The sequence below is a fragment of the Rhea pennata genome, chromosome 18 (genome assembly GCF_028389875.1).
Source record: "Rhea pennata isolate bPtePen1 chromosome 18, bPtePen1.pri, whole genome shotgun sequence".
NCBI lineage: Eukaryota > Metazoa > Chordata > Aves > Rheiformes > Rheidae > Rhea > Rhea pennata.
The window spans coordinates 6,159,752-6,183,895 of record NC_084680.1 but is presented as its reverse complement, the minus strand read 5'-3'; the positions used below and the strand labels follow the sequence as shown (position 1 = coordinate 6,183,895).

The following is a 24,144-nucleotide window of genomic DNA, read 5'->3' as shown; positions in this document are numbered from 1 at the left end:
GCTCTCACTGTTGTGCTGTGAGTCACAGGCAAGGGCCGAGGCAGCTGATGGTGCCGGGTGGCACAGACCCACGCTGCCTCTCCAGCCGGCACTCCCGGCACGGTGCTGCAATTAGTATTCCTGTACTTGGATCAAAGAGCCGCCGAGACGGAGCCCGCGGCATTTCGCCAGCGGTGATTGACTGAACCGTCCTCACCGCCTCGCAGTTGCAGAGCAGATAGCTTCATGGTGCCGCAGGAGGGGAGCGGGCAGCCCTCGGCCCCGCGGGAAGGACGACGCGTGCCAGCCCCGAGAGCCGAGCCCGCTGCTGTGAGTGCCGCGCAGCAGCGCCTGCAGCCGGGGACGCGCTCGGTCCCAGCGCTCTCGTGATTTACCTCCCTGAAACACCTCAATTTAAATGCTAATTTTCCCCGAACCGAGGGGGTAGAGCAGCTATTGAATATTGTTGAGCCGTTTATTAACAGAGCAAAAACACTGGCATGTACTCTCGCTGCGACCAAGTGCCGCTGGCGTCCAGAGCTGGGTTAGCTGCGCGCGTCAGCCCCTGCCGTGCCAGGGACGTGCGGTGGCACCAGCTGCTTGGTGGCCCACGTTGTTTGCTCCGAGTGCAGATCTGGCTGTAAGCTCATCCGTGCTCGTGTGTGCCGGTCATGTCCGAGAGGAGCTGGGTTTCGCGGCTCCAGGCTGGCCACGTGGGCTCTTCCCTGACATGTCTTAGGGGAACCTGCCCATGGCAAGCTGGGTCCTGGCGGCCACGTGGCTTTGGGACAGACCTCCGGTAAGGTGGCCAAGGACAGCGCTTGCCATCCTGCTGGCCCAGGCTGCCGAGGGGCCGTGGGAGCTGGGGCCTCCGCGCAACGCACTCCCCATGTGCTCTCTCCCCCCCACCCCGCAGCCTCCCCAATACCTCTGCAGACCTTGCCCCCTTTCTGTCACCGCTGTCACCCCACTGCCATCACAGGAAGCGAGCCCCATCAGCTGCCCGATGGCCTGGCCAGCTTTCCGTCGGCGAGCGGGGAAGCCACGTGTCCTGCTCACCGAAAATCAGCCTTCTGGGGCAACGCTCTCCCCTACTGACCAGTCTCATCATCATTGCAAAGAGCGAGACTGCTCCGTTAGGGAGCTGCAGAGGACTAAAAGGCCTGGCAGAAACTGGTTGGTCTCTTCGTTTTATCCTGCCTTGTTAGAGAGGAGCAGGGACTCCCTAAAATTAATGGCTAGTAAATTTGGCGTAAGTAATGGCTACTTCACGCAGTATGTGCTCAGCCTTTATAACTCACTGGTGCCTGAGGTCATGGTGACAAAGTCTCGGGTGAGATTTACAGTGTGCTTACCTTTTCCAAAGTAAGTGTGGAAATAGGAGACACTCTTTACTGTCTCCCTCTGACTCTAGATCAATTTTTTTGTGATTACAAGTTAAAAAGGAGGAGCTATTCCTGAATGCTCCCATGTCAGGTGCAAGCCAGCCTCTTCTGAGCTTACAGCCACCCCGTTGAGGACGCTGGAAGGAAGGTTGGTTCAAAAACCAGCATGATGAATTAGACAACCTCAAATCCATCTTGTTCTTCCCAAGCCATTGCAGGACGGAAAGACGGCTAATAAATTATTCTTGCCACAGAAGATGTCATCACAGGCATGAATAGTATAGCTGTGCAGAAAGTGCTATCCTCACATAGCCACCTTCCTGAACATAACCACACTGGATGACAATGTGATTAACATTTGTAGCTGTGCTGGCTCAGATAAGGGTAATTAAATCTCGTGCTTCAGGCCATCAGCTAATCACTTATGGGGTCTTTTCCTTTCCTTTCTTTTTTTTTCTTTTATCCCTTCCTGACTGTATTTGCCCACAGTTGCTGAGATGCATCATGTGCATCCACTGTCAACTGCTGTTGGAGGAGCAGGAAGCTCCACTTAAAATGATGGTTTGCTCTTGCAGTGAAAATCTTATGGGTAAGCAGAGTAGGAGGGATGGCAGGCAAAAGTCCAGCCCCTAGGACATGTTCTTCAAGAATGAAGCATGAAGGGAGGAAGCCACAGCTGACTGAGCCTAGGAGAAGTGCTTCTTCACCCGATGGTGCTGCTAATAGAAAAATGAAATGAATATGAGTCACTGGCCGATCTGTAACTACCACAGACCAAAATCCACTCACAGAGACTGCAGTTTTGGCGCTGGCCTTCAGTGCCCTGGCTTGCGGACAAAATACCCCAGGGCTTAACAGAGCCTCACCTTGGACTGGGCACAGCACCTACAGCACCATCCAGGCCAGCAGCTCCAGTGCCAACCTCCAGTTCTGCTGCTGCTCCCCCAGCTGCCATGCGCACCACCGCTGGTGCTGGGATGCCGGCCCCTCTCGCCCATCCTCTGAGTGCCTTCCTCTGCTCCCTGGGCTGCGTGGCACAGGGCCGGCACTGCTGAGCGGAGTAATGCAGCTCTAGGCTCCAGCAATTCGTTGCGTGACCTTGGGTGCATTATGGAAGGTCAGAGTCCTCAAAACAGTCTCTAGTTTTGCATATCCAGTTTTTGAAGGACAAGAGGATACAGACTCAGCAGGCTCCTCTCACCTGACCCCCCTCCTCCTGGTAACTGAGCACCTTGCAGTTACTAATTGCTTTTACCCCACCAGCACCTCGGTGAAGGAGAGAGCTGTCATCTCCATTTCGCCTGAGGCACTGGCTGGGTTTTATGATTTGGCCAAGGTTACACGGAGTGTCTGTCAAAACTGGGATTTTAAACCCAGTATAATCCAGCATAGTGCCTTCCTCTTCAGCCCACCCTGCCAGTAAGAGATGTTAGTGAAGCCTTGGGATATCTGACCTTTTTCAACATCAAGACTCATTTATCTGGAAGTCAGCTCATCCTCAAGGAAAGGAAGTAGTCTGGATTGGCAACTACTGGGGATTGGGGCAGGGAGGGAGAAAAAAAACATTTCTTTGTATAATAACTTGCTATCTGTTAAGTGCCCGTAGAGACTGGCAGATCCCTTCCAGGAGAAGGATGAGAGTGAACAAGTTAATTCAGTGCGCGTTGCACTGAGGATCGACAGCGGGTTTGCTGCTCGTGTAACACATCTGCTCTGTGAGTAATGGAGAGGTGCTGGAGGGCAGAAAAGAGAAAGAGGAGGGTGCCTGTCGTGTGGCTGTCAGGTGCTGAGAGCAGATAGGTGTCGTGGGCTCTCTCCTGAGCTGACTGGAATGAACTTGGCTCCGCTGCTGGTAGAAACCACAAGGTCACAGCAACCACACGGACCTTCACGCAAGCACAGGTACTGCATGTGATGCCGGACCCGTGCCAAAGTGCGGGCGGTGCAGACGTGCACCCGGGCCGACACGCGTCCGCCCCGGCGGCTCGCGGGGCGGCCGGTAACGCCGAGCCTCCGCAGCCCTCCCAATGCGTCTCCGCCCCTCGCCCGCGCTTCCGTTCCTCGTGCCGAGCTCCTCGGGGTCTGCGCGCGGGGGCTCTGATCAGCGCTTCTAAAGAGCACGAAAGCCCGGCAGAAACTCTTTCTGTGATTTACGGCGGGCAGCGCTGCGAGCCGCAGGGTGGTTAATAAGGCGCGGTGGAAAAGGAGCGGCAGCCCTCTGCCGGCTGAGACTCCGCAGCACACCGCCCTCGGTGCCGGGGGCGCGTGGGGAAGACCCTTCCCGAACCGATTTTCCTCGTCACCGCTCTCGGCCCTCCCCGTCCGCCTTGCCCTGCCCGCAGGAGCAGGTCCCAGCTTGGCGCGGTGCGGGGCAGCGCTGTCTCGGCAGCTCCGTGCAGAGACTGCGGGACTCTCTGCTGTCCCGCGCTGAGCGGAGAGATCTGGTGTTTCCCTCCCCTCTGCTCTTCTGTGGCTCGTTCCTCGCTTGCAGGGGCCGCTCCATGTGTGACAGAGCAGCACGTGTGTGTGGTTGAAGGCAGGGAAGTGAACAGCGCTGACCTGCTAGCAAAGAGAAAAGACAGCTGTTGGCAGAGGGGAGGGAGGAGGCACGGAAAGGATTTGCTAGCAAAAATGTGTCATCAAACTGCTCCTGAAGTCCTGTCTTTTAGCGCTGCTCGCTCAAACATAGCAGCATATTGTAGACATATGCGTGCACACACACTTACGCGTGCACAGGCCTTTATTTGCAAGTGCATGCACTTGGCCCTTGTTTTTCCCCAATCTTTTGATTGCAGAGCTCTTTAAGCAAATGATATTACAGCAAGCAGCACCATGGAGCACAGCTTTTCAGTAAATACCTTTTTAGAGAGGCATCAGCTTTGACTAGCAGCCACTGCATACAGATGATCCTCACACCTGGCTTTGTGTGGCTTCTCCTTTCAGGTCCCTCCTTCCTTAGCTGCTATGGCACACGGACTGCCACCCACCCCAGCTGTTGTTTTTCTACCCCAAACAAGCTGGGCTCGTGCCCAGCTTCCTTTGGCTGAGTGCAGAAGTGTCTGTGCAACGCGGCCAGCGCGTGCGCAGCGCGCTCGGAGGAGCATTGCGCAGGGTGACAGCTGGCCTGTGCGCCCAGACACAGGCAGGTATCCATGAAATGGTCTGGACACGTTCCTTTGGGGGTGATGGAAGAGAGGTAGTTTCTATGCATCTTCTCTCACCTGTACTTGGATATAATGTGCTAGATTAATGCAATCTCCTAGCTTCTGCTGTGAAGCGTGGCAGAAGATCCGGTGGGTATTTCTGGCCTCGCTGTAACGGCAGCAGAACAGCACAGGTTTCTAGGAGGGAGCAGGTTTTTTGGATGCCTAACGGGGCTGCCGCAGCCGTGGTCTAAGTGGTGGCATGGTCCCCATCACACAATGTGTCGCCCCAGCTGCTGCAATTGCAGGGTACCGGGGCTAGTGCTCCACAGTCTATTTGGGATGCGTTTGCCTGTATTAAGCAGTGGCAGGCAAACATTTGCCTCCCCCAGCCAAGAGGACAGAGCAGTCTCCGCACCCCGCAGCCAGGGGATGGGAGAGGTGCCCATGTTTTAGGAGTGCGGGATGAGCCGCTCAGAGCCCTTCCCGTGCACAGCGAGCGCTTGTGCGTAGCTGTTGTTCAGCTGGGCACAGGACAAGCGTTTCGTCACCCAGGAGCCAGTTATTCCGGCAGTGTCAGGTCTCTCTTCCCGAGCTTGTATGTGTTTGGGAGGATGTGCTGTAACCATAACCAGACCCAACGCTCTTAACTCAGATAGTTGGAAACTGGGAGGGTGCCCGGGAAGGTGCCACTAGCTGGTCCCACCGTGCTCCCTCCTGGTGCTCCCAGAGGCAGGGTGCTAGGCCGGATGGCATTTGGTGTGACTCACCTCCCCCTTGTGGTTTTTCTCTGATGGACAGCGTGGGGCTGACCAGTCACAGAGGGGACAGTCTCCGTCCTCTACTGGCCCTAGTAGAGCTGCACAGTGGAAGATCTGCTCCATCCTCTCATTTGCAGTGCTACAACTTGCTTTTCCTGGGCTCTGGAGTTGTTGTCTGGAGCATTACCGACACTTTTCTCCCCTTTCTGCTGAGGTGGAGTAGCAGAAATATCCACATGCTCCTTCCCTACCAGTTCACCTGGTCTTGTAGCCCCTGCCTCTGGCCACCCAGGCAGCCTGAGGCTCCTGGAGTAATTGCACTTACCCCATTTGCATTGCTAAGACAGCGAAGGGCTTAGAACAGCAAATCACCGCTTAGCCACTGGGGATGCAGAGCGGAGCGCGATCAATAGGAGATTTGTGAGCATATGTGTGAGCGAGAGGTTTTTCCCCTCGGACAAATAAAACACTTTTTCTCTGGCAGTGTCTCTAGTGAAGCTCGTGAGATGCAACCAGGTGGCGTAGGGAGAGCGCAGGCCGCTGCTCCGCGTCGGCCGCCCCGCGCGGCGTCTCTCCTGCCCTGCCGCGCTCGGCTTCTGCGCGTTGGGCCTGAATCTCTCCGGAGAAACCAAGAGGGCTGTCGGGGCGCGTGTCTCGCCTCGGAGCGCGCGCCTGGATGGGGCAAGCAGAGCGCCGTGGGCCGCGGGGCGCGCCGGCCGCGTCCCGAACCGGGAGCGGCGGGAGGGAGGGGGAGGCGGCTCCGGGACGGAGACTGCCGCCGCGCTCCCAGGGCTGACCCCGTTTTGCCGGCGCGTCCCTCTTTTCTGTGGCAAAGCCCCTCCAGCTCCGCACGCGGGGTGCTCGGAGCCGTCTGCCCTGCGCGTCGCCCCCAAGGCCGCACCTTTCCGTTTCCACCGCGCTTCAAGGGCTTCCCCCGGCCGTTGGGCCGGGGCCGGCGCGGCCCGGAGGCAGCTGCCCTGCGCCGGGGTCGGACAGCGGCACGGCGAGGCCGGGGCTGGGCTGAGGGCGAGGAAACCCCCTCCGGCGCGGGGGGCCTGCTCTTCTCCTGCCCTGAGGAACCCACCCGGGAGACCCCCCTCGGCCCCGGCGCCGCGAGGCCAGCTCGGCCCCTCCGCCCGGACGCCGCATCGTTGCTTTGGAGTTTTCTTTTTTTCTCTCCGCAGGGAGAATAACTTCATCAAGGACTTCCCGCAGCTGGCCGACGGCCTCCTGGTGATCCCCCTGCCCGTGGAGGAGCAGTGCCGCGGCGTCCTCTCGGAGCCCCTTCCCAACCTCCAGCTGCTCACGGGTACGAGCCGTGCCGCCGCGCGCCCCGCGAGGGCGGAAGCAACCCGCCGGCTCCCCTCCTCGCGCCCAGCCCTGGCCGGCGTGCCCCGAGACCCCGCGGCCCTTCCCGGCACCCTCCCGGCCTTCCTTCGGCAGCCGGAAACGCTGCGTCGGCTCCGCGCCTCCGCCCCCGGACGGCGGCCCCGGGCCCGCTGCTGCGAGCTCCCTCGCAGCGGTGCCCCGGCCATGGCGCGGCCGCCCCTCGGCCCGGCCGGCGCCCGCCGGCCTGGGCAGCAGCCCCGGGGACTCCAGCGGCGCCGTCCGCCGGCGCAGGTCGCGGTCCCTGTTGTCGCCGCGCTCGCAGCCCCGACGCGCGTCGCGAAGGAAACGCTCGGCGCGGCTATAGCGCCTTTTCAGAGCGCGCCGGCGCCTGCCGCTCCGATCGGCGGTCCCGAGCGCTCCGGCTCTGTCTTCGCAGGAGACATCAAGTACGACGAGGCGATGGGCTACCCCATGGTGCAGCACTGGAGGGTCAGAAGCAACCTGTACAGAGTGAAGCTCAGCTCCATCACCCTCTCGGCAGGTGAGGGCCGCCTTGCTGGCGGCAGCGGGCCACGCTGTCTTCTCGCCACCGGCTCCCCCGTCGCTACCCCGCGCTTCGCAACCCGCTGTCGTGCAGAGCGTTTCTGCAGCGCTTTGCACCTCCGGGCTCTGCTCGGGCGGTAGCGAAGGCGCCCGCCGCTGCTGCGGAGGCAGGCAGAGAGCCTCCTCTCCTCTCTGCGGGGGGGAAACCGAGGCGGGCAGTTTGCGTGACTGGGCGGGATTGCGCCGATAAGGAAGGATTCGCGTCGGGGCTGTACGTACACATGCGTGGCAAGTAGTAAATTCCTGGAAAATGGGATTTCAAAAGGACCCCCAAAGGTTTTGTAAACGTGGGTCATATGAAGCGAGGAGTTGCAGATGAAGAAGGGGCGGGAGGGAGGATCCTGCCAACGTCACAGCATTTCACTGCCGCATTTGCATAACCGCACGTTTTCTTTCAGAAACGTTGAAACGTTTTGTTGCGACCTGAAATGTTCTGCCCTTCCATTTCAAAACAGCATTTTTTATTTAAAAATCAACCTATTTTTAAATGGAGGGAAAAAGGATTTGATACAAAAAGGCTGCACGGCCCCAGAACAAACTGACCCCCTTGGAATTGAGCAAAGTATTTGGGGTCAGCTCAAAATGAATTTATCATCCTTTTTATTTAGTAAAGCTTTTCCTTCAAAAAATCAGCCAACCAACCAGCCAGCCAGCTAACCTCCTTCTGGTGACAGCTACGACATATTTTCTTGTAATATATTTTCAGTTTCACCACTGGACCAAAAACTTCGATACTGGCCAGCTCTAAATAACGCCAAGGCTTCGTATAGTCACCAGTGCCTCCAAGATGGATCATTTTTATAGAGCAATGAGGATAGATACCGGTGCCCTGTCCCCCATGCCAGCGATTTAAACGATATCGAACTAGGCAAAACTCCATCCCCATGTAAGACTGCAGGGAGGGAGCGTCCCGAGCCTGGAGTCACCTCCCAGCTCCGGGACATAGTCCAACTCTAGACTCTCTGAGAAATACCTAATCCTGGCCCAAGCAAGAAGGCTGGGCAGCTGAGCTGAGGTTGCTTACCGTGTCCTAGTCAGAAAAGCCTCTTGGCAAAGTTTGGTCTTGACAAAATAGCGGTCTTACTGTAGGAGTTTCCCTGCCTCTTGCAAACACCTGGAGGACGTGGTTGGGTTTGTCCTCCCAGGTGCCGGTGGTGCTGCTCCAGGGCAGTCCCAAGCTGTCTGCCTGGGGCTCTGCAGAGCTCACCCCGCCCTGTCCGCCCTGGGTGCATCCACTGAACTGCTGTCAGCCCAACTGCTCAAGTCACTCTGGGCTGTCTCCAGCTGTTCTAAAAATAGGTATCAGTTGTCCAGAGTATTTACGCTGGGGATGGTCCGCCTGTACAATCTATAATAAATTCATCCTTACACCAGGACAACCTTTCTGGCAGTGATCCCTGCATAACAAAGGCCAAGCACATCCTCTGCAGAAGCCATTGATTTATGTTCTAGCGTTCTGCAAAACAAGCCTGAGCTTGTGTGTGTATGTATACGCATGCATTCACATGTGCATCCCTGACAGTTTATTTGTGAAGAGGAATCATAGAATGACGTAAAAGCTGCAGCCTGAGGTAAATAACATATTTTGAGGTTAGCAAAAGATTATGTAAACTACCAAGGAAACAGAGGAGAAAATGCATTTTGTACCTACTTAAGGACGTTTTAAGCAGGGGATCTTGGGGGCTTTTTTCTCGCAGGGCTGTTGCTGTCAACCCTGCCTGGCCAACCTGCCAACAGCAGACTTTACTCTTACAGGCTTCGCAAACATCCTCAAGATCCTGAGCAAGGACAGCAGCCGGGAGGAGCTGCTCTCCTTCATCCAGCAGTTTGGCTCTCACTACATCGCGGAGGCGCTGTATGGCTCCGAGTTCAGCTGCACCATCCACTTCCCCAGCAAGAAGGTCCAGCAGCAGCTCTGGCTCCAGTATCAGAAAGGTAAGGAGATCAGAGGAAACAGGGAGTGACTCAAATGCTGCTGCAGCTCTTTTTATTCCCATTTTCCATCGGGTCAGCTGCTTTCTCCGGGCAGTGCGCGTGTTCCAGGTAGTCCCTCCTCCGTTAGTGGGAGCAGACAGGAGCCCGGGATCAAAGCAAAGGCCCAGCAGCACGCGACTGCTGCACAGGTCCGCAGGCAGCACTCCCGCGTTGGGCGAACCCTCCCGTCCCGCCGCTGCCTTTCAGCAGCCGCACGCCTGCTCCTGCCATCCCCGGAGCTGCCATTCTTGCTTTGAACCGAACACGCCGTGACCCTCGTCGGCCACGTCCCGGCCCCACTGCGGTGGCCCCGGAACGCCCTGGGTGATTTGGGTCCGTTTAGATAGATGTGGCATAATTGTGCTGTCTCAGAACGGCTTCGTTTTATTGCTTGCGACAATGATGGTCTTTAAGGAAGTGTATTAAATCAATAGCAGACTCGTTGTGCTACACTATAAATAATGAGACACATCATTAAACAGGGCAATAAACTTCAGGACTTTGAAGTAATACAATTAGGTTATGTTTATAAAAACTCCCTTATTGCTGTAGCCTTCCATTTGCCCGTTCATCTCTCTCCTCCAGGGAACTTGGGATATTCCTTTGGCTTGATATTTTGTTGTTAAAAATGACTCTGATGTTTCTGTCAGTCCTTTGGACATACCGTAGGATTCACAGTAACAGAGACTGTAAAGGCACTTTCATCCTGCCTTGCATGCGTTGCAGCGAGTGGCCTAATTTAGTGCAATCCAGCAGAGCCAGGACTACGCTCCCACCAGCCTCTTCGGTGCTTTTCAGTTATTTTTTGTCTGTCTACCCAATGCTGCTCTTCTTGTGAGCGTATTTATGACACTCTATACTCATTCGGTTTGTTTTCAAATAATGATAAATGAAGTTTGCCATAGCAATGCCCCTATTTAGCAGGAGAAAACATTGCAGAGGTGTGTTGTTTACGTGCCTGAGACGTAATTAATCATCCAAGCGTATTCCCTGGAATCCCTTTGCAAGCGTGTCAGTGGGGAGGAGGCTTGGGGCAGCTCCCGCTCCCAGTGGGGCTAATTCAAATCCAGAGGGACTGGAGAGACTGCGTTACTCCAGCATTAGAGGGTGTAAATGAGAAGGGTCTCTGTTTGGTGAATAGCACAAGCAGTGCTTTGGTGCTTTTCAAGCTTGGGGGTAGCATCGCCCCTATTTCACCAGCATGGTGTCAAGGCCTATGGGGAGAGGAACAGTGGCAACATCCTGACCCTTTTGTGAAACGTCTCGTGCTTCTGAGCCCTCTGCCTTGTGCGCGTCACAGGGATGGGTTCAGTTCTCGGAGGTCCAGAGCGAAAGCTCGTGGTGCTGCAGGGAACCACAGGGCCTGAAGTGGAGTAGCGTCTCGCTGACACTGCCTCACCCAGATAGTTTCCTTTTCAGTGCATGGTTTGCAGTTATCCAAGGCTTGCTTTCGGCTTCCCCTTTCCCCACACAGCACGGGCACACGTGGCTGGAGCTGTGCCTACCCCATGACTGTCGCATGGCTGTGGCTGGATCCTCAGTACCGAACGCGGCGCTGTCGATGCATGCCAGGCGTGTTCAGAGCATCTTTCCCAACCACATGTCCTGGGAGGATTTGGGACATGGTCATATCATTTGCAAGTGTTTAGCTTAGCTGCTATGGTGGCAATTTTAGCAGATCTTCTCCACCTCCCTTTAGGGGTGCAGAGTGAAGCACCAATGGACTCATAGGCCTCCCAGTGACCAAACAGGGATTTTGTGGGTAATGCTCAAAGATAAGTGTTTAAGTTCTCACTGTGTTGCCTTTAGGCACCAGGTGCTATCTCTGTGCTTGTGCCTTGGGCGTGAGTCCGTCTGCAGCATGGGGCTCTGGGAGGTTGATCTTGGGGGCCATCGGCATGATGGAGGGAACAAACGCTATAAATGGCACTTTCCACTGCTCTGGAAACACGTTGAAGTTGCTTAAGACACTTGAAGATACCTAGGAGGAGGTTGTGTGGCTATGTGGAGAGATAAGAAGGGAGTTTTGGGAAACACAGGGTTCTCTCCTGGAAAATAATGCAGTTAGCTAAAAGAAAGAGCTTGTTGGCGAAGATAGTGGATTTTATTCCCAGCTCCTCCGCTGATTTACTCACGATTTACCCGTGACATAAGGAGGATCTGAATAAATAGCTTTAGCTAGACTGTTCTGGATACCTTCTCAACCCAGAAACAGCTCTCGCCTGTCGTGCTCCCCGCTGCTAGCCAGCCCATTTCAGAACGGCGTAGAGAAAGCACACGTGCATCATCTCTAATACATACAAAAGTAAAGCCAGGATAACTGTAATTTGTTAGCAAACAAAGCAGATCAAAAGAGGAGGGGGTAAGGGGGAGTCTTGAGCTAATTGGAATGGCACCAAAAATGATAAAAATGCACATTGTGGCATGTTTGCAGCATCGCACAAAATTATTTTAATATTTTAATCAACTTCATAAATCAATCTGTAGGCCTCAGGAGGAGGCCTCTGCCAATAAAGTGCACAATCTGTGCGTCGAGCCCTAATTGAAAACATTGTCTCAAACATGAAACTGCGTCGCTGGCAGTCTGACTTCTTGTAAACTGCTGGGCCAGATGCTGGCCCTTTGCCGATGCTGGAAGAGCCTGAATGCTGCGCTCGCGGGCTGCAGAAGGGAGCCGTCACAAGAGCCCTTGACGTGTGTGTAGGTGTTCGCATATGGATCTCTTCAGCCACATGGAAGGGAAACGGATCTGGTTCACTCCAGGGCTAGCGGCGAGTTTGTCCCTTCTCACTGCCTGTGCTCAGCCAGCCCTCTGGGACAGGCATGCTGCAAACACCTCGACTGCTTGCAGTCTGCTCTGCTCGCAGAAGTGCTAAACGATCTCTTCCTCCTGCTAGCAGATAAGGTGTGTGCTGCGGCAGAGACAAATCTCGTGCTGCAGGCAGGAACCAGACAAGCTTCCCCCCATCGACCCTAATATAGCAGGAGCAAGATTGCTTCGGGGGGGGGGGGGCAGGGGGGGAAGAAGAGCACTGTAGCCCCCCTGCTCAGGCTGCGAATGGGAACCGTTATGAGGAGCACTGGGAGGTAGAGGCACAGCATCTCAAAGGGGGATGGAGCCGCGTTCCCCACTCGCAAAGGTTTGCAGGTACACAAGCGTCAGAGGCGCCTGGAGGCCTGGCGGGGGGGAGTTTCCACGGAGCTGTTGCACGCAGTTCTGCACTCCGTCAAGGCCTCAGGCAAAGGCTGGAAGGTTGCCTTCCCCAGTATCCCCTCTAGAAACCAAGCTAGCCTGTGAGCCAACAAAACTAAACCCTGATTTTATTTCATTTAGCGTGATTAAAGGCCCTTTTGTAGCATCGGTTTGGCTCTGGCTTTACATAACCTAGCAACCTTGTAACTCATTGGAGGGGCCTCCGAGCGGGAACCTTGAGATCGACCCATCCATTGATCTGTTTCACTGGAGCCTGCATGGGTTTTCTCCACCACTGAGGCTAGCAATTAATGCTGATGGCACCTCATTAAGTTTGCACCAACTGTGTGAACATCTTCATTTGGCAGCTGGGGCAAACGTGATGCCCCGTGCCACCTCCTGTTGCATTTAAGACACCATCACAAAACGTACAGGAGGAAAGAGAGGGATCTCTCTGTCCAGCAAATACACCTGCCAGGGACTATGTTGGCAAAGGTGCATTAGAGGCCTGTTTGCTCTGTGGCCACTCGGTCTGGCTGGCTGGGGAAAGGGGGAGCCAGAAAAGGGAAGAGCTGCTCTGACAGCAAAATCTGACAGCCTCAGCAGAATTTTCCAACAGCCGCTCTAGCTCACTCGTTCCCACTGAGATACGCAAAATGCAGAACAAATGTCTGTAAGTGCTCCCACACTTAGAGAAAATGGAGATGTTATCAGTGATAATGCAGAGGGTCTCGTCTTGTCAAATATGTGAATGACAACGCTTTTCCTTCGCACTGTGCAGACTGGCTGAACCTCAGTGTGGGAGACTTCTGTTCTCCACCTGGGAAAACTTGGAAAAGGAAAAGATATTTTTGTTTTTTGAGAACACTCCTCTCCTTTGAGAGCGCTCTTCTCCTGTGTGTCACGGTGGGAACCGGGAGTAGGTTGCCTAGAGAAGTAGGAGTATGTATGTGCTTGGCGTGTGCTGTGCATGTGTGGCCACAATCAAGACATTATGTTGCAGTAGTCTGTTGTTAGGTCTTTGGTGAGCAACTGTTTTGTTTTTTTTTCCTGCATTTGCTATGAGGAGCAGATCTCTATAGAGTTTTCCTGGCCGAGGCTATCTAGCCAAGTTGGGACTCAACAAACTGACCGTGGGAAGTGGCTGCAACAAATGTAAAAGACCTTTCCTCTCACTAACAGATTGCTTATTCTGAAGAGGTCCTGTCCTACTAGCTAAGACGTTCTGCCCATCAGTCTGCTCAGTATGGTTGTACTTGCTTACCTTCTCTTGGATCACGTCATTGGTTGTATTTACTATTAAGAAGTTACAGTGTTTATGCTTTCAGGCTTTCTTGTGAACTCAGCAGTTTGGACAACTTTATAAAATATAAGCCATATTAAGGATACAGCCTAGAGTTCTGCTAAAATAGCAGTCCATATTATTCAGAGTAGGGACTATAGGACCATTCTGTCCTTTCAAGGTCTAATTTATCTCCCTTTAGGTCTGGTACCACCATAACACAATTAAGATTGAACTAGTCCTTGGGAACCTTTAGTTTCCAATTCCTAGACAGAGTCAGGTGCATTAATAAAGCTTTAAGGCAAGTTTTGCATTTATTAAAGGAGATCATTCCTTTCCCTTATACCTTGCTCTGCTTGGTCAGAAGTATATAGAATTTCACTGTCCTTGAGATGTGTTCCTATAAATAATGACTACAATAGCTTTGTAACACTCTTACAGCATGTGGTTTCTATCATTATATTTATTTTAAAACCTCAGATTTTGACATTTTGTTCAGAGGAGGAAAAAACAGTCTCGCTGCTTACTGTGAAATTTAGTTTAAAATATGTGCTGTGAAACAGTCTCCTAAGTGACCTTATGCACTGCTCATTGTAATCCAGGCAAGTAGAGTAATTAGTTGTGCAAAATGAAGTAACTTTAAATCCTCACATTGAGTAATGACCCAGAAAAATCACTTAAGCCATACAATGGAAAAGACTCAAAGCATCTGGCTTTATTTTTGTTTTCATAGCTCTGCCCCCTTTGATTAAGAAAGAGTCTCTCCCCTCTCCTCCCTTTTGAAACCGTGGCTGTTGATTTCGGAGCAGAGCAACTGTTCAGGGCTTGGTTGCCTCTACGCTACGAAATCATACCTTTCCGCAAAATGGCAGGGTAGGTCTAGCAGTGCTGGCGCGGCAGTCATTCTGCAAGGATCGTACACGCTTGATAATCTCGCAACTCATAGCTGTTTAAAGAGCTGCTTCAGGTCACCTGAGATGAGCACAAGTAATAAAAACTGTCGCCCGGATCAACAGACGGAGCTGGCTAACAGAGAAAGAAGAGACCTTGTACATGCTGATGATAAACTGGTGCCTTTGAAAGCTGAGTGGCGAACTGTTTAGCTCTCTTTTGGTTCCATATGAATAGGCTGTTTCTAACAATTTTTTTTGCAGTATTTATCCAAATTATCCACTATCAAAAGCCCTGTGAATTCTGTTAACAAAGTATGTCACCTCTGCGGGGTGGGGGGAGCAGAACTGAGCCAGAAAGTGCCTAAATGAGTCAGTGACGTGAGGACCGCAACTCTGACCCCAGCTGTTCAGACAAGCCCCCAAGCAGACTTTGCTAAGTGCACTGCGTGAGAATGAATTTTGACCAGGCCTTTTAAACATCAGGTATCAGCTACAGTGAGAAGTAAGACATTGGCCTTATGGGACTATCTGTGTGAATGGATGTAAGAAACTCTAGTATTTGTTTATGAGTTGGGTAGAGAAGTGTTAGATAAAGTTACGTTAGACCTGCCAAAGAGATCAGATTTATCCTCCACATCCTGACAGCATAAAAGGGGTCTTGCAGCTATTGTGCTAGCAAGTCTAATTCCCACCAGCCATAAAAAACAATCTGCCACCACAGGGAGGAGATGAAGTGTTTTTAATAACCAAAGGAGTCGTTTGCAATGCACTTTTAATTGGATCAATTTTTCCTTTATTACACAACCTTTAAAAATCAAACACGCACTTTTAACCAGACGCATTCCTTCTCCAGGTAAAGAGCAGACGCCAAACTACTTCATCACAATTCTTAATTACTCCATTTCATCTCACTTGGCAGATGATCACAACAGCGTGTGTGTGTGTGGGGGGGGGGGGGACCACTGCAAGAAATACAGCACTCCAAAATCGCCTCAGTCCCTATTCAGCTTTTTCAGGGGAAGTGCATACCCTAGGCTGGAGACAACAGTTTTTCTTCTCTTCCCCTTTTCTGTCTGAAACCCAAGAATAAAACAACAGCTGCCGGCTAAACATACACCCAGGCACCAGTCCCAGTATCTTGGCCCACGAATGCATCACGAAGCTGTGTTATTTTCTCTGACTCTCTGAGCGGGGAACAGACGACAGAGGCTTTGTTTAAACTATATAACCAGCAATCGACTGGGGTGACAAACTTCACAGTCAGTTTATTGGACCAGCTTTATGACCATTTAAGCACTCCAGGAAACATTCTTGCTACTAATGTGATGTTTATTGCAAAAAAATTCCATTGGAACAGAATATGACAGAGGTACATATTATCATAGATAATATTGCTTCAGTTATTCAGGTCCATGGTAGCTTCCTGCTTCAAGCAGTTCTTGGGAATAGGAGAGATGTTTAAAAGAGATCAGAGGGAAAGGAACTGCCATTACCATAACAGTGGAAAAATGCCTTGAGTTACAATGTAATTAACTGCAGAAGGTGCCAATAATAGTAGTCATCTCCCCAAAACATACATACAAGATGCAATCAGCTGCCCAAATTGCTGTTACATACCTTAGGCAACTCCCCCCTCCCACCCAAAAAGAAAGACGCTGAGAATATAAATAATTACGTGGAAGTTGGTAGCCTTAGTAAATACACAGAGCAGCTCAAGAGAAAAGTAGAATTTTTAAATTCCCTCAGTGTCTTCCACCATCTACTGTGCTAATAATTCCCTCTTAGCACCTGCTCCCCTTTCTACAAGCTTCTTCCAGCAAATTACAGCAACAGAAATAGGAAGTTACCCTGGTCAGGGTGCAACTCCATCACACAGCTGGATTTTTTTTTTTTTTTTTTTTTTTTTAATGCTGGCCCTGTTCAGCTCTTTGGCTCAACAGAACAGGGAGACAAGGAGAATAAAAATCAACCCCAAAGAGTTCTGTTCTCAGTGCTTGTTCAGAAACCCTCTAAGGGCCAAAAAATTGCTTGGAGTGCCTGCTGCTCTGAAGCCCATTTTACTTTGCTATTTCACTAAAAATAATTTAAAAAATTCTTAAAAAAAAAAAAGAATCACTTGTTGCATATATGTGGTAGCACAGATAGCAAACAATTCGCTGTAGCGTGGCAGCCACTGTAAAAATCAGCTTTTATATTGTCTGTCGTGCCCCAAAATTTGCAACTACTTTGTTGTTAGCAACAAATAAATGCACTGCAGTGTAACTATTATCTGTGGCAGATTAACACTCTACCACTGTGTCCTATTTAAATGCATCTTTTCTTCAATAAACTATTTTAGGCGAGCAGCACCACACTGAGGTATGTATTTATCAGCCAGGAGAGCAGCACTATGGGGGCCTTGGTTCACACAGCTGCAGTTTTGTGCTTCATTTGGCCCAAAGCCATGATGAACATGAACTCTGGTGCCTGCTGGTACCATTAAAAAAAAAAAAAAAAAAAAAAAAAAAAAAAAAAAAAAAAAGCTGAGGAATGTAGCATTTTGCTGTGCAAACACGAGAAGAAGGCAGTGCACCAAAGGAAGTGTTTCCAAGTATTAAGAAAAATTAAAAGAGAAAAAATGCCTCCTATCCCCATCTCAAGAGAAAGTAACTTTCACATACACAGTGCAGATGGTTGGTTGAAAATCTATCAGGAAATGCAGTGGTCTAGAAAGCAGGATAGTGAAGTGCAGGTGAATACTCGGTATGTTGCATTTAATCTTGTTTACTACAATTTCCCAGTCTTACTCCCTATTACTTCCCTCTCCTCCCCCCCTCCCACACAAAGCTTCAGATACCAAACATGCCTTCCAAAGACAGTTTCCAAGATACAGTTAATAATAAAACACCCGTGAATACCAACAGTAGGTTTCCCGTATTTTTTCTCCCAACCCTCACCCTGTTTTTATCCCCTTTTAACTAGTAGAACTCTTAATAGTAATAAAAATCCCATTGCCTTCAGAGGGCAGTTTTCTGGCTCAGCTCAGTCTCCCATGATTGCACAGTACTCACTTCACATTGAACAGAGAGGGTTCACAAATGGCACGCCGGGCGATCTCCTGAATACCAGGACAACGGGGAGAGAAAAACCTCACTCTTCAGGTTGAAAGTAAAGCTCCATCTTTGTGCAGTTTAAGAGGGCTATTTTGGTTTATGCAGTGCTGCAATCAGAAATTGCTTTCTCTAGTAGTTGCCCAGACAACTGCTACTGAGTTCCCTGCAAGTACCACAGCAAGAGGATTGCTTCTCTAAGTCCTCTAAGAGAAAGTGATTTAGAGCAGTCAGTCAGTGTTTATGGCACAAAGAAAGATACAATAGTTGAAGCTTGAAGTAGGAGATGTCACATAAGAAGGTGAAGAGGTTTATGGAGTGACCAGTCATTTAACACAGAACGGATACTCCCAAGGGTTCTTTCCCTCATGCTTTTTTTCATTGTATAGATTAAAAAAAAAACACAGAACACCACCACGCAAGCTATTTTGTTTCTAAACACAAAATACGATGGCCTCTATGCCAAACCCCCTTGGGTTTTGGCACAGTCTACCTGAAAGTTTGACATTGGTTTCTGTCAAACTGCAGTGAGGCTGGAAGAATGCATAATGACCAAAGGGGCTTTACCTAGAGAAATGCCTTTAGGGAGTGGAGTATCTTCTCAGGTGGTAACTGTAGATCTTAATGCAATGATCCCAACAGTCAAGCACTAACAGCTGCCCTTTGGGAGTAATGGCTATACCAATTGGGCAGGTGAGTCCTTCCCGGATTAAGATATTATAGCCACCTCCTTTAGGAAAATGCAGAATTTCTTTACGGCTGCTATCGGCAACAATTAAGTCTCCCCTGGCATCTACACACATCCCAGCAATGCACCTGAAATCCTCATTCTCTGAGAAGAAGTGGCTAATCTGGCGTCCCAGCTGCCCATCTGGACCCACAGAGCCAATTGAAAAGCCTCCTTCTAAATGATGCTCATACTGGCGGTTTTCCAGGTTAAGTCCTAGCCCTTGAGTAAAGTATATGGTCCCTTCAGCATCACAAGTAACAAACTTAGGGCGGACTGCACTACATAAGCAACTGTACTTGACTACCCCAACACCACGGTCCACTGTGAAACACCATAGTTTTCCCCCTTCCACGTCGGTCACTACAAACTGCCCAGAAGGCAGGGCTGTGATGCCCCATGGCTTGCTTAGCTGGCTCCGATGACATGCGACGCAATGGCCATCCATAGTGTACACCTTTACAGAGTTATCGTAGCTGTCAGTCACACCTATCAGGCCATGGCAGTTCATGGTGACAGAAAGGGGAGTCAAATTGGGCAAGTCTGCTCCAAGGAAACTTAATACAAAGCTATCAATTCCACTAGGGCTCCGGCGGATCTCCTTCAGAAAGCCTTTACGGGTAAAAACCTGGATTCGGAAATTACCACGGTCTGCCACAAGCACCTCTCCTTGGAGAGTGACGTGTAGGCTGACGGGGAGATTGAACATCCCTGGCAGGCTGCCCTTGGAACCCATCTTCTTGATGAAGTGACACTGCTGGATGCTGGTTGCTGCTTCAGGCATCCTTGGCTTTGCTGGTGAGGAATTTGGTGTGCAGCTGGCCTCTTCTTGCACCAGTTCAGGCTCCCTAAATGATGCCGACGAGGATGCTGCAGTTTCCATGAGTGATTCCTCCATGTTAACAGTCCGAGGTTTCTTCACCACTTGCCCAATCTGCAGCGGTCCCACATGGCTCACCTTAAGGAGCTCAACTTCTTGAAGAGTCAGCTCCCTTGGCAGACTGTTTGTCAGTTCTGGCTCTTCCTCATCTGCTGCCTCCTCCAAGAGAGCTATATCTCCTTGCTTTATTTTGGCAAGAAAATAGTCACAGCGAGACAGTATCTGCACTTCTGCTAAATTCAGCAGATAAGCTTGTTCCTCCATTATCTGATTATTTACCTTCTCCACTTCAGACAAAGAGGTGGTGAAGAACTTGCGTGACCTGGCCAGTTCTTCCTGGATCTTGCGCTCTTCTTTGCTGTAATCCTGCAAAACTGCTTTGTATCTTGATTGCAAGTCTTTTGAGACACCCTCAAGAGATGCTTTTCTTTTCTGCAGATCCCCCATGAGCTCCCGAAGTCTGGCAAGCCTCGTTCCGAATTCCCTCCTACGCTCTTCAGCAGCCTCTTTGATAGCAATGACATTGTGCCCTTGGGGCATGTGTGATGTCTCCTTGCATGGCTCACATAAAACCAAGCTACAGCTCTTACAAAAGTGTCTAGGCAACCTTCTCCCACAAACCTTGCACATAAGAAGACCCACCACTTCACCTAGTCCTGTGGTGTCTATGATCTTCAGCACAGTAAGATTGTCAGTCAGCTGAGCTAAGTTTGTGATCCGTGTGATTTTGATGCAAAAGGGGCAACGTATCCCATTAATGCTGTTTGCTAGGAGTTTTTCCAAGCATTGTTTGCAGATCGTGTGCCCGCAGTGTAAGAGCTTGGGTCTCAGGTGCTCTTCAGTAAAGGATTCCATGCAAATGGGACATTCCAGGACCTCTCGGAGCGCATCTGAATTCAGATGAGGGGCAGTAGCCATGGCTTTCCAAGGCAGCTCTAGCCAGTGCAAAATCTGGTACTCACATTTATTCCAAGGTGCTCTGATCCTATCCAGAAAGAAAAAAGGAAACGTGATTTATTTCATTTTCAGCAGTTACATACCCAAGCAATTTATTGCTGATTTATCACCCAACCCTGGAAAAAAAAATAGTTGGCTTTTCCACATTTGGAAAGGGTAGATTAATCATAGCTAATCTCAGAGTAGGCAAATTCCAAAACTACCTTGCAGCTTCTAGTGCAATGAATTATTCACTTGCAAAATTTATAAGCAGAACTGAAAGAAGTGTAATGGCAGCAATAAGGAAACCCAATAGATATTGATGACTGAATCATCTCCTCATGGCACCCATCTCCCACTGCCAGACCTCTGAGCTTACATAATTTACTAAAGCCCAGAGAGACTAAACCAAGCATTCAAATGCTGCACATCAAAAGAGGTACCAGATGGTGCAATGCTTTAGGACATTAATATACCACCTCTGGAGACCTATGTTAGATGTGACATCAGATACAAATGAAGTAAATGTAGTTGTTTTAATCTGCTTTTCTGGATAGCCAAAATAGATTTTCAAGGTCTCATATGTTTGCTAGGAAGTGAAGCTAGACGAATGATTGTCAGCTTTGGTTTTTGTAAATGACTATATGTATTGAAAATACACATCTAAGATTCTTTGTCAATATAGGTCATTAACCTCTGCCATGCTGCATCTTGCTTCAGCATGCAAATAAAATACAGCTTAACACGGCAGTCTTCTAGCAGCTATTAGCAGCAATGAAAAGGCAACGCCAAACATTTGTTTAAAATACGTATTATAAGTGATCGTTATTAGTTCTTGGACTTAGCTTAACCACATATAATTTCTGTTTATTTTATAATCTTGTAGCATTGACCTCATTCTTGTATTTTGGTTTGGTTTTATGCCACTGCTGCTGCCACTCAACTTTAATACAGGTTTCTTCATCCTCACATCCCTCTCAGTAGGAAGCAGATCCCAGCAGCAATCTTGCTAAAGCAGCCAGCCATTCAAAGGACAAAATAGCGCTCTCATCATTAAGTTATTATTCAGTAGACTGGGTTTCAATACCTTTGCTATTGCACTACTTAGCCATTAAAAGAAATGTGGAGAAAACATTTTTTTTGGGGGGGGGGGGGGAGGAAGGAAATTGTTAGTCTTTAAAATGGAGACAGTCACAGGGAGACGTGAACAGCCAGCTTTTTCTGAATAATGGCTGCATGCACTCAGCATTCTCGCTTCCCTGCTGAGTTTGCCTGCTTCATCCTTGGGAGCATTTCAGACAGAAAGGTTTGGTGTATTCCAGCTTACGATTTGCTGAAGTGGAAGACGACAGCTGCAATGAAGAAAAGTTCTTTAGGTTCATAAGGAGGGAAAAAGAAATCAAAAGAAAAAACAAGTCACTTGAATTCATCAGCTTTCATCCACTGCCCAGTTCACCGTTCTTTACGGCCTAGATTCCAGGGACTGATTCAGTGGTGCAGCAGTCTCTCCACCAGGTACCAACCTGGGATCTGATGCTTGGCTCCCTGGATTGGTAGCACAATGAATGCACATACATAGCACCTGGGGAGCAATGGCAGTCCAGTCGCTTGTGATTGCAGGCACTGAATAATACATTTCCCTTTTAATCTTAGCAAGTATCTCAGCTGTGGAATTAGAAGCCTGTGCATTATTATGTGGATCAGAAATATTCCTCTGAAGGATGAAAATCTGTATTTTAAAGTGATTTTTAAAAAGGAGACATAGGATACATAATCTATTATTCTTATTTTCCTTGGAATTATGTCAAAGACTTCGCTTAGGGAAGGATGAAGTAGCAGCACAAACAGATCATCTGAGTTACATTAAAAGTTATCTTTAAAACACGTACTTTTGTTATAGGAAAATGGAGGAGGGGGTTTTGTTAGCTTTTAGAAAGTTGATTTATATGTTCCTTTAATATTTAAAACCCTTTTATCAGAATGCCACCACGCGTCTCAGTAATGTGAAATTCTGTTAGAGCTACACTTTCATCTCTGTGTCACACTCAGTCATGCCTTCACAGAAGTTTCCTTAACTGCTAGTTGTCCCTGCATATCAGACGTTCCCGAGCCAGTTCCTTTGATGCAGAGAAGAGTATCAGAGAAAGCCGTAGCTGAGGATCGAGCTATAAAGCTGTGTACATTATGTAAGTTCTGTAGTCTTATATTCAAAGAATTTTCCTGCTGTAGTTCCTCTTTCCACTCTGCAGTTTTTCGCATATATTGTGAAGCCCAATTTGTAGTTCGCTTGTAATTCTTAGCTTATTAACAGGTACAAATAATAGGACAGAGCTGGAAAATTTGGGTTACGACTTCCCACAGCCTTTGTCAAATCATTCCGCAGGCGATTACAGGACCACCATGAAAACACGCGCCGGGTTTTCTGTCTCAGGGAAAACATCCACAGAAAGCAACTGTCTGTCGCGCCCGTCCGCCGAAGCCACTGGATGTGGCTGCACCGAAGGCCGCGGGGGCCGCCGGCAGCGCTGCAGGGGCCCAGCGGCGCGCAGGGGGGCGCGCAGGGGGGCGCGCAGGGGCCCAGCGGCGCGCAGGGGCCGAGCCCCCCGTGGCAGCGACCGCTTTGCAGGCGCAGGGCGCAGCTCGGCCCCTCTCCCGCTGCCCCTGCCGCCGAGCGGCGGGCGCGGCCCCCCCCCAGCCAAGGCTTCCAGCGCCGCCGCCGCCGCGGGCAGGGCCCCGCCGCCGCCGCCGCCCCCCGGGCCGCCCGCGGCAGGCGGGCGCTCCACCCCCCCGCCTGCAGGGGGCGCCGTTGTCCGCCGCGGCCTCTCGCCCTACCTGCGCGCCGCTCCCGGGGACGCCGCTCTGCTCCCCGGCGTGCCCCGCGCCGCCGCCGCCGCCCGCCGTGACGTCACCGCCCGCCCCCGCGGCATGCTGGGGGATGGAGTTCCGGCGCCGAGCCGCGTTGCTTTCCCCTCCCTCCCCCGGGGCCCCCCCGATTCCTGCCAGCGCCAGGCGCGCGCCGGGGCTTGCAGGGGCGCGTGCGCACTGCGCGTGCGCACACTGCCACGCGTGTGCACGCGTGCACCTGCTTGCACACCCGGGCGTGCACACCACCACACACAGGCATGCACACACCTGCTTTCACACCTGGGTGTGCGCACCACACCGCATGTGCACCTGCTTGCACACCCAGGCATCTGCACACTGCCAGTGGGTGAACACCCAGACATGTGCACAGATGCACTTGCATGCATACCCAGACATATGCTGCTCCAGAAATGTGCACACATGCACCTGCTTGCACACCTGTGCATGCACACTACCGCACCTCTGCGCACATGCACCTGCACACACGAGTGGGCGTGTTCACACTGCCAACAGGTGCACACCCAGCCATGTGCAGAGATGTGCCTGCCTGCACCAGCTGCATGCACCTCCAGATGCATGCACACCCGGGCATGTGCACACTGTAACTGCATTTGCACCTCCAGACGCATGCATATTGCCAGCAGGTGCACACCGGGATGTGTGCACACATGCACGCTGCACGTGCATGCGCAGCCAGACTCGTGCATGCACCAGCAGCCACATGGTTGTGTGCAGCGCCGTGCGTGAGCCCGGAGGCTTGCACACTGACCTCCACGCACCTTCCGCCCTGCCTGCAGCCCTTCGCCCATCCCCGAAGCTATGCTTCGGTGAGGGCAGCAGCTGCGTGAAGCTCTGCCGCAGCCAGCAGGATCCGTATTGTGGCAAAGCGTAGCTAGTTGTGCCCCCGTGGCCAGAACATAGGTCTGGAGCCCTGCGAGAAATGGCAAAATGGTGACATGGCAGAGGCAGCAAAATCAGCTCCTGCGAATGGCCCAAAGAGGCCAAGACTCAGACTTGAGAAGAAGGTGGGAAGCAAGAGCAGCCATGGGGGGCTTCCCCCTGCACTGGAGCTGGCAGCCCGAGCCCCTTTCCTTGGCTACAAAGA

The 24,144-nt window shown here is 51.2% G+C and overlaps 2 protein-coding genes across 2 annotated transcripts in view; one reads left to right on the top strand and one right to left on the bottom strand.

Annotated features, from left to right (window-relative positions):
* The window catches only part of ASTN2 (astrotactin 2), a 410,202-nt gene that overhangs the window by 258,973 nt on the left and 127,085 nt on the right, over positions 1-24,144 (top strand). Inside the window, exons 14-16 of the mRNA XM_062590667.1 lie at positions 6,453-6,577; positions 7,034-7,138; positions 8,956-9,135. Of these exons, the coding sequence (XP_062446651.1) occupies positions 6,453-6,577; positions 7,034-7,138; positions 8,956-9,135 (410 nt within the window). The remainder of the gene's footprint in view (positions 1-6,452; positions 6,578-7,033; positions 7,139-8,955; positions 9,136-24,144) is intronic.
* TRIM32 (tripartite motif containing 32) lies at positions 17,363-23,062 on the bottom strand. Its single transcript, XM_062590668.1, has 2 exons — positions 23,007-23,062; positions 17,363-20,223 (listed from the first exon to the last, which is right to left on the bottom strand). Exon 2 carries the CDS (start codon positions 20,154-20,156, stop codon positions 18,213-18,215), a length of 1,944 nt encoding a protein of 647 aa, XP_062446652.1. The 5' UTR covers positions 20,157-20,223; positions 23,007-23,062; the 3' UTR covers positions 17,363-18,212.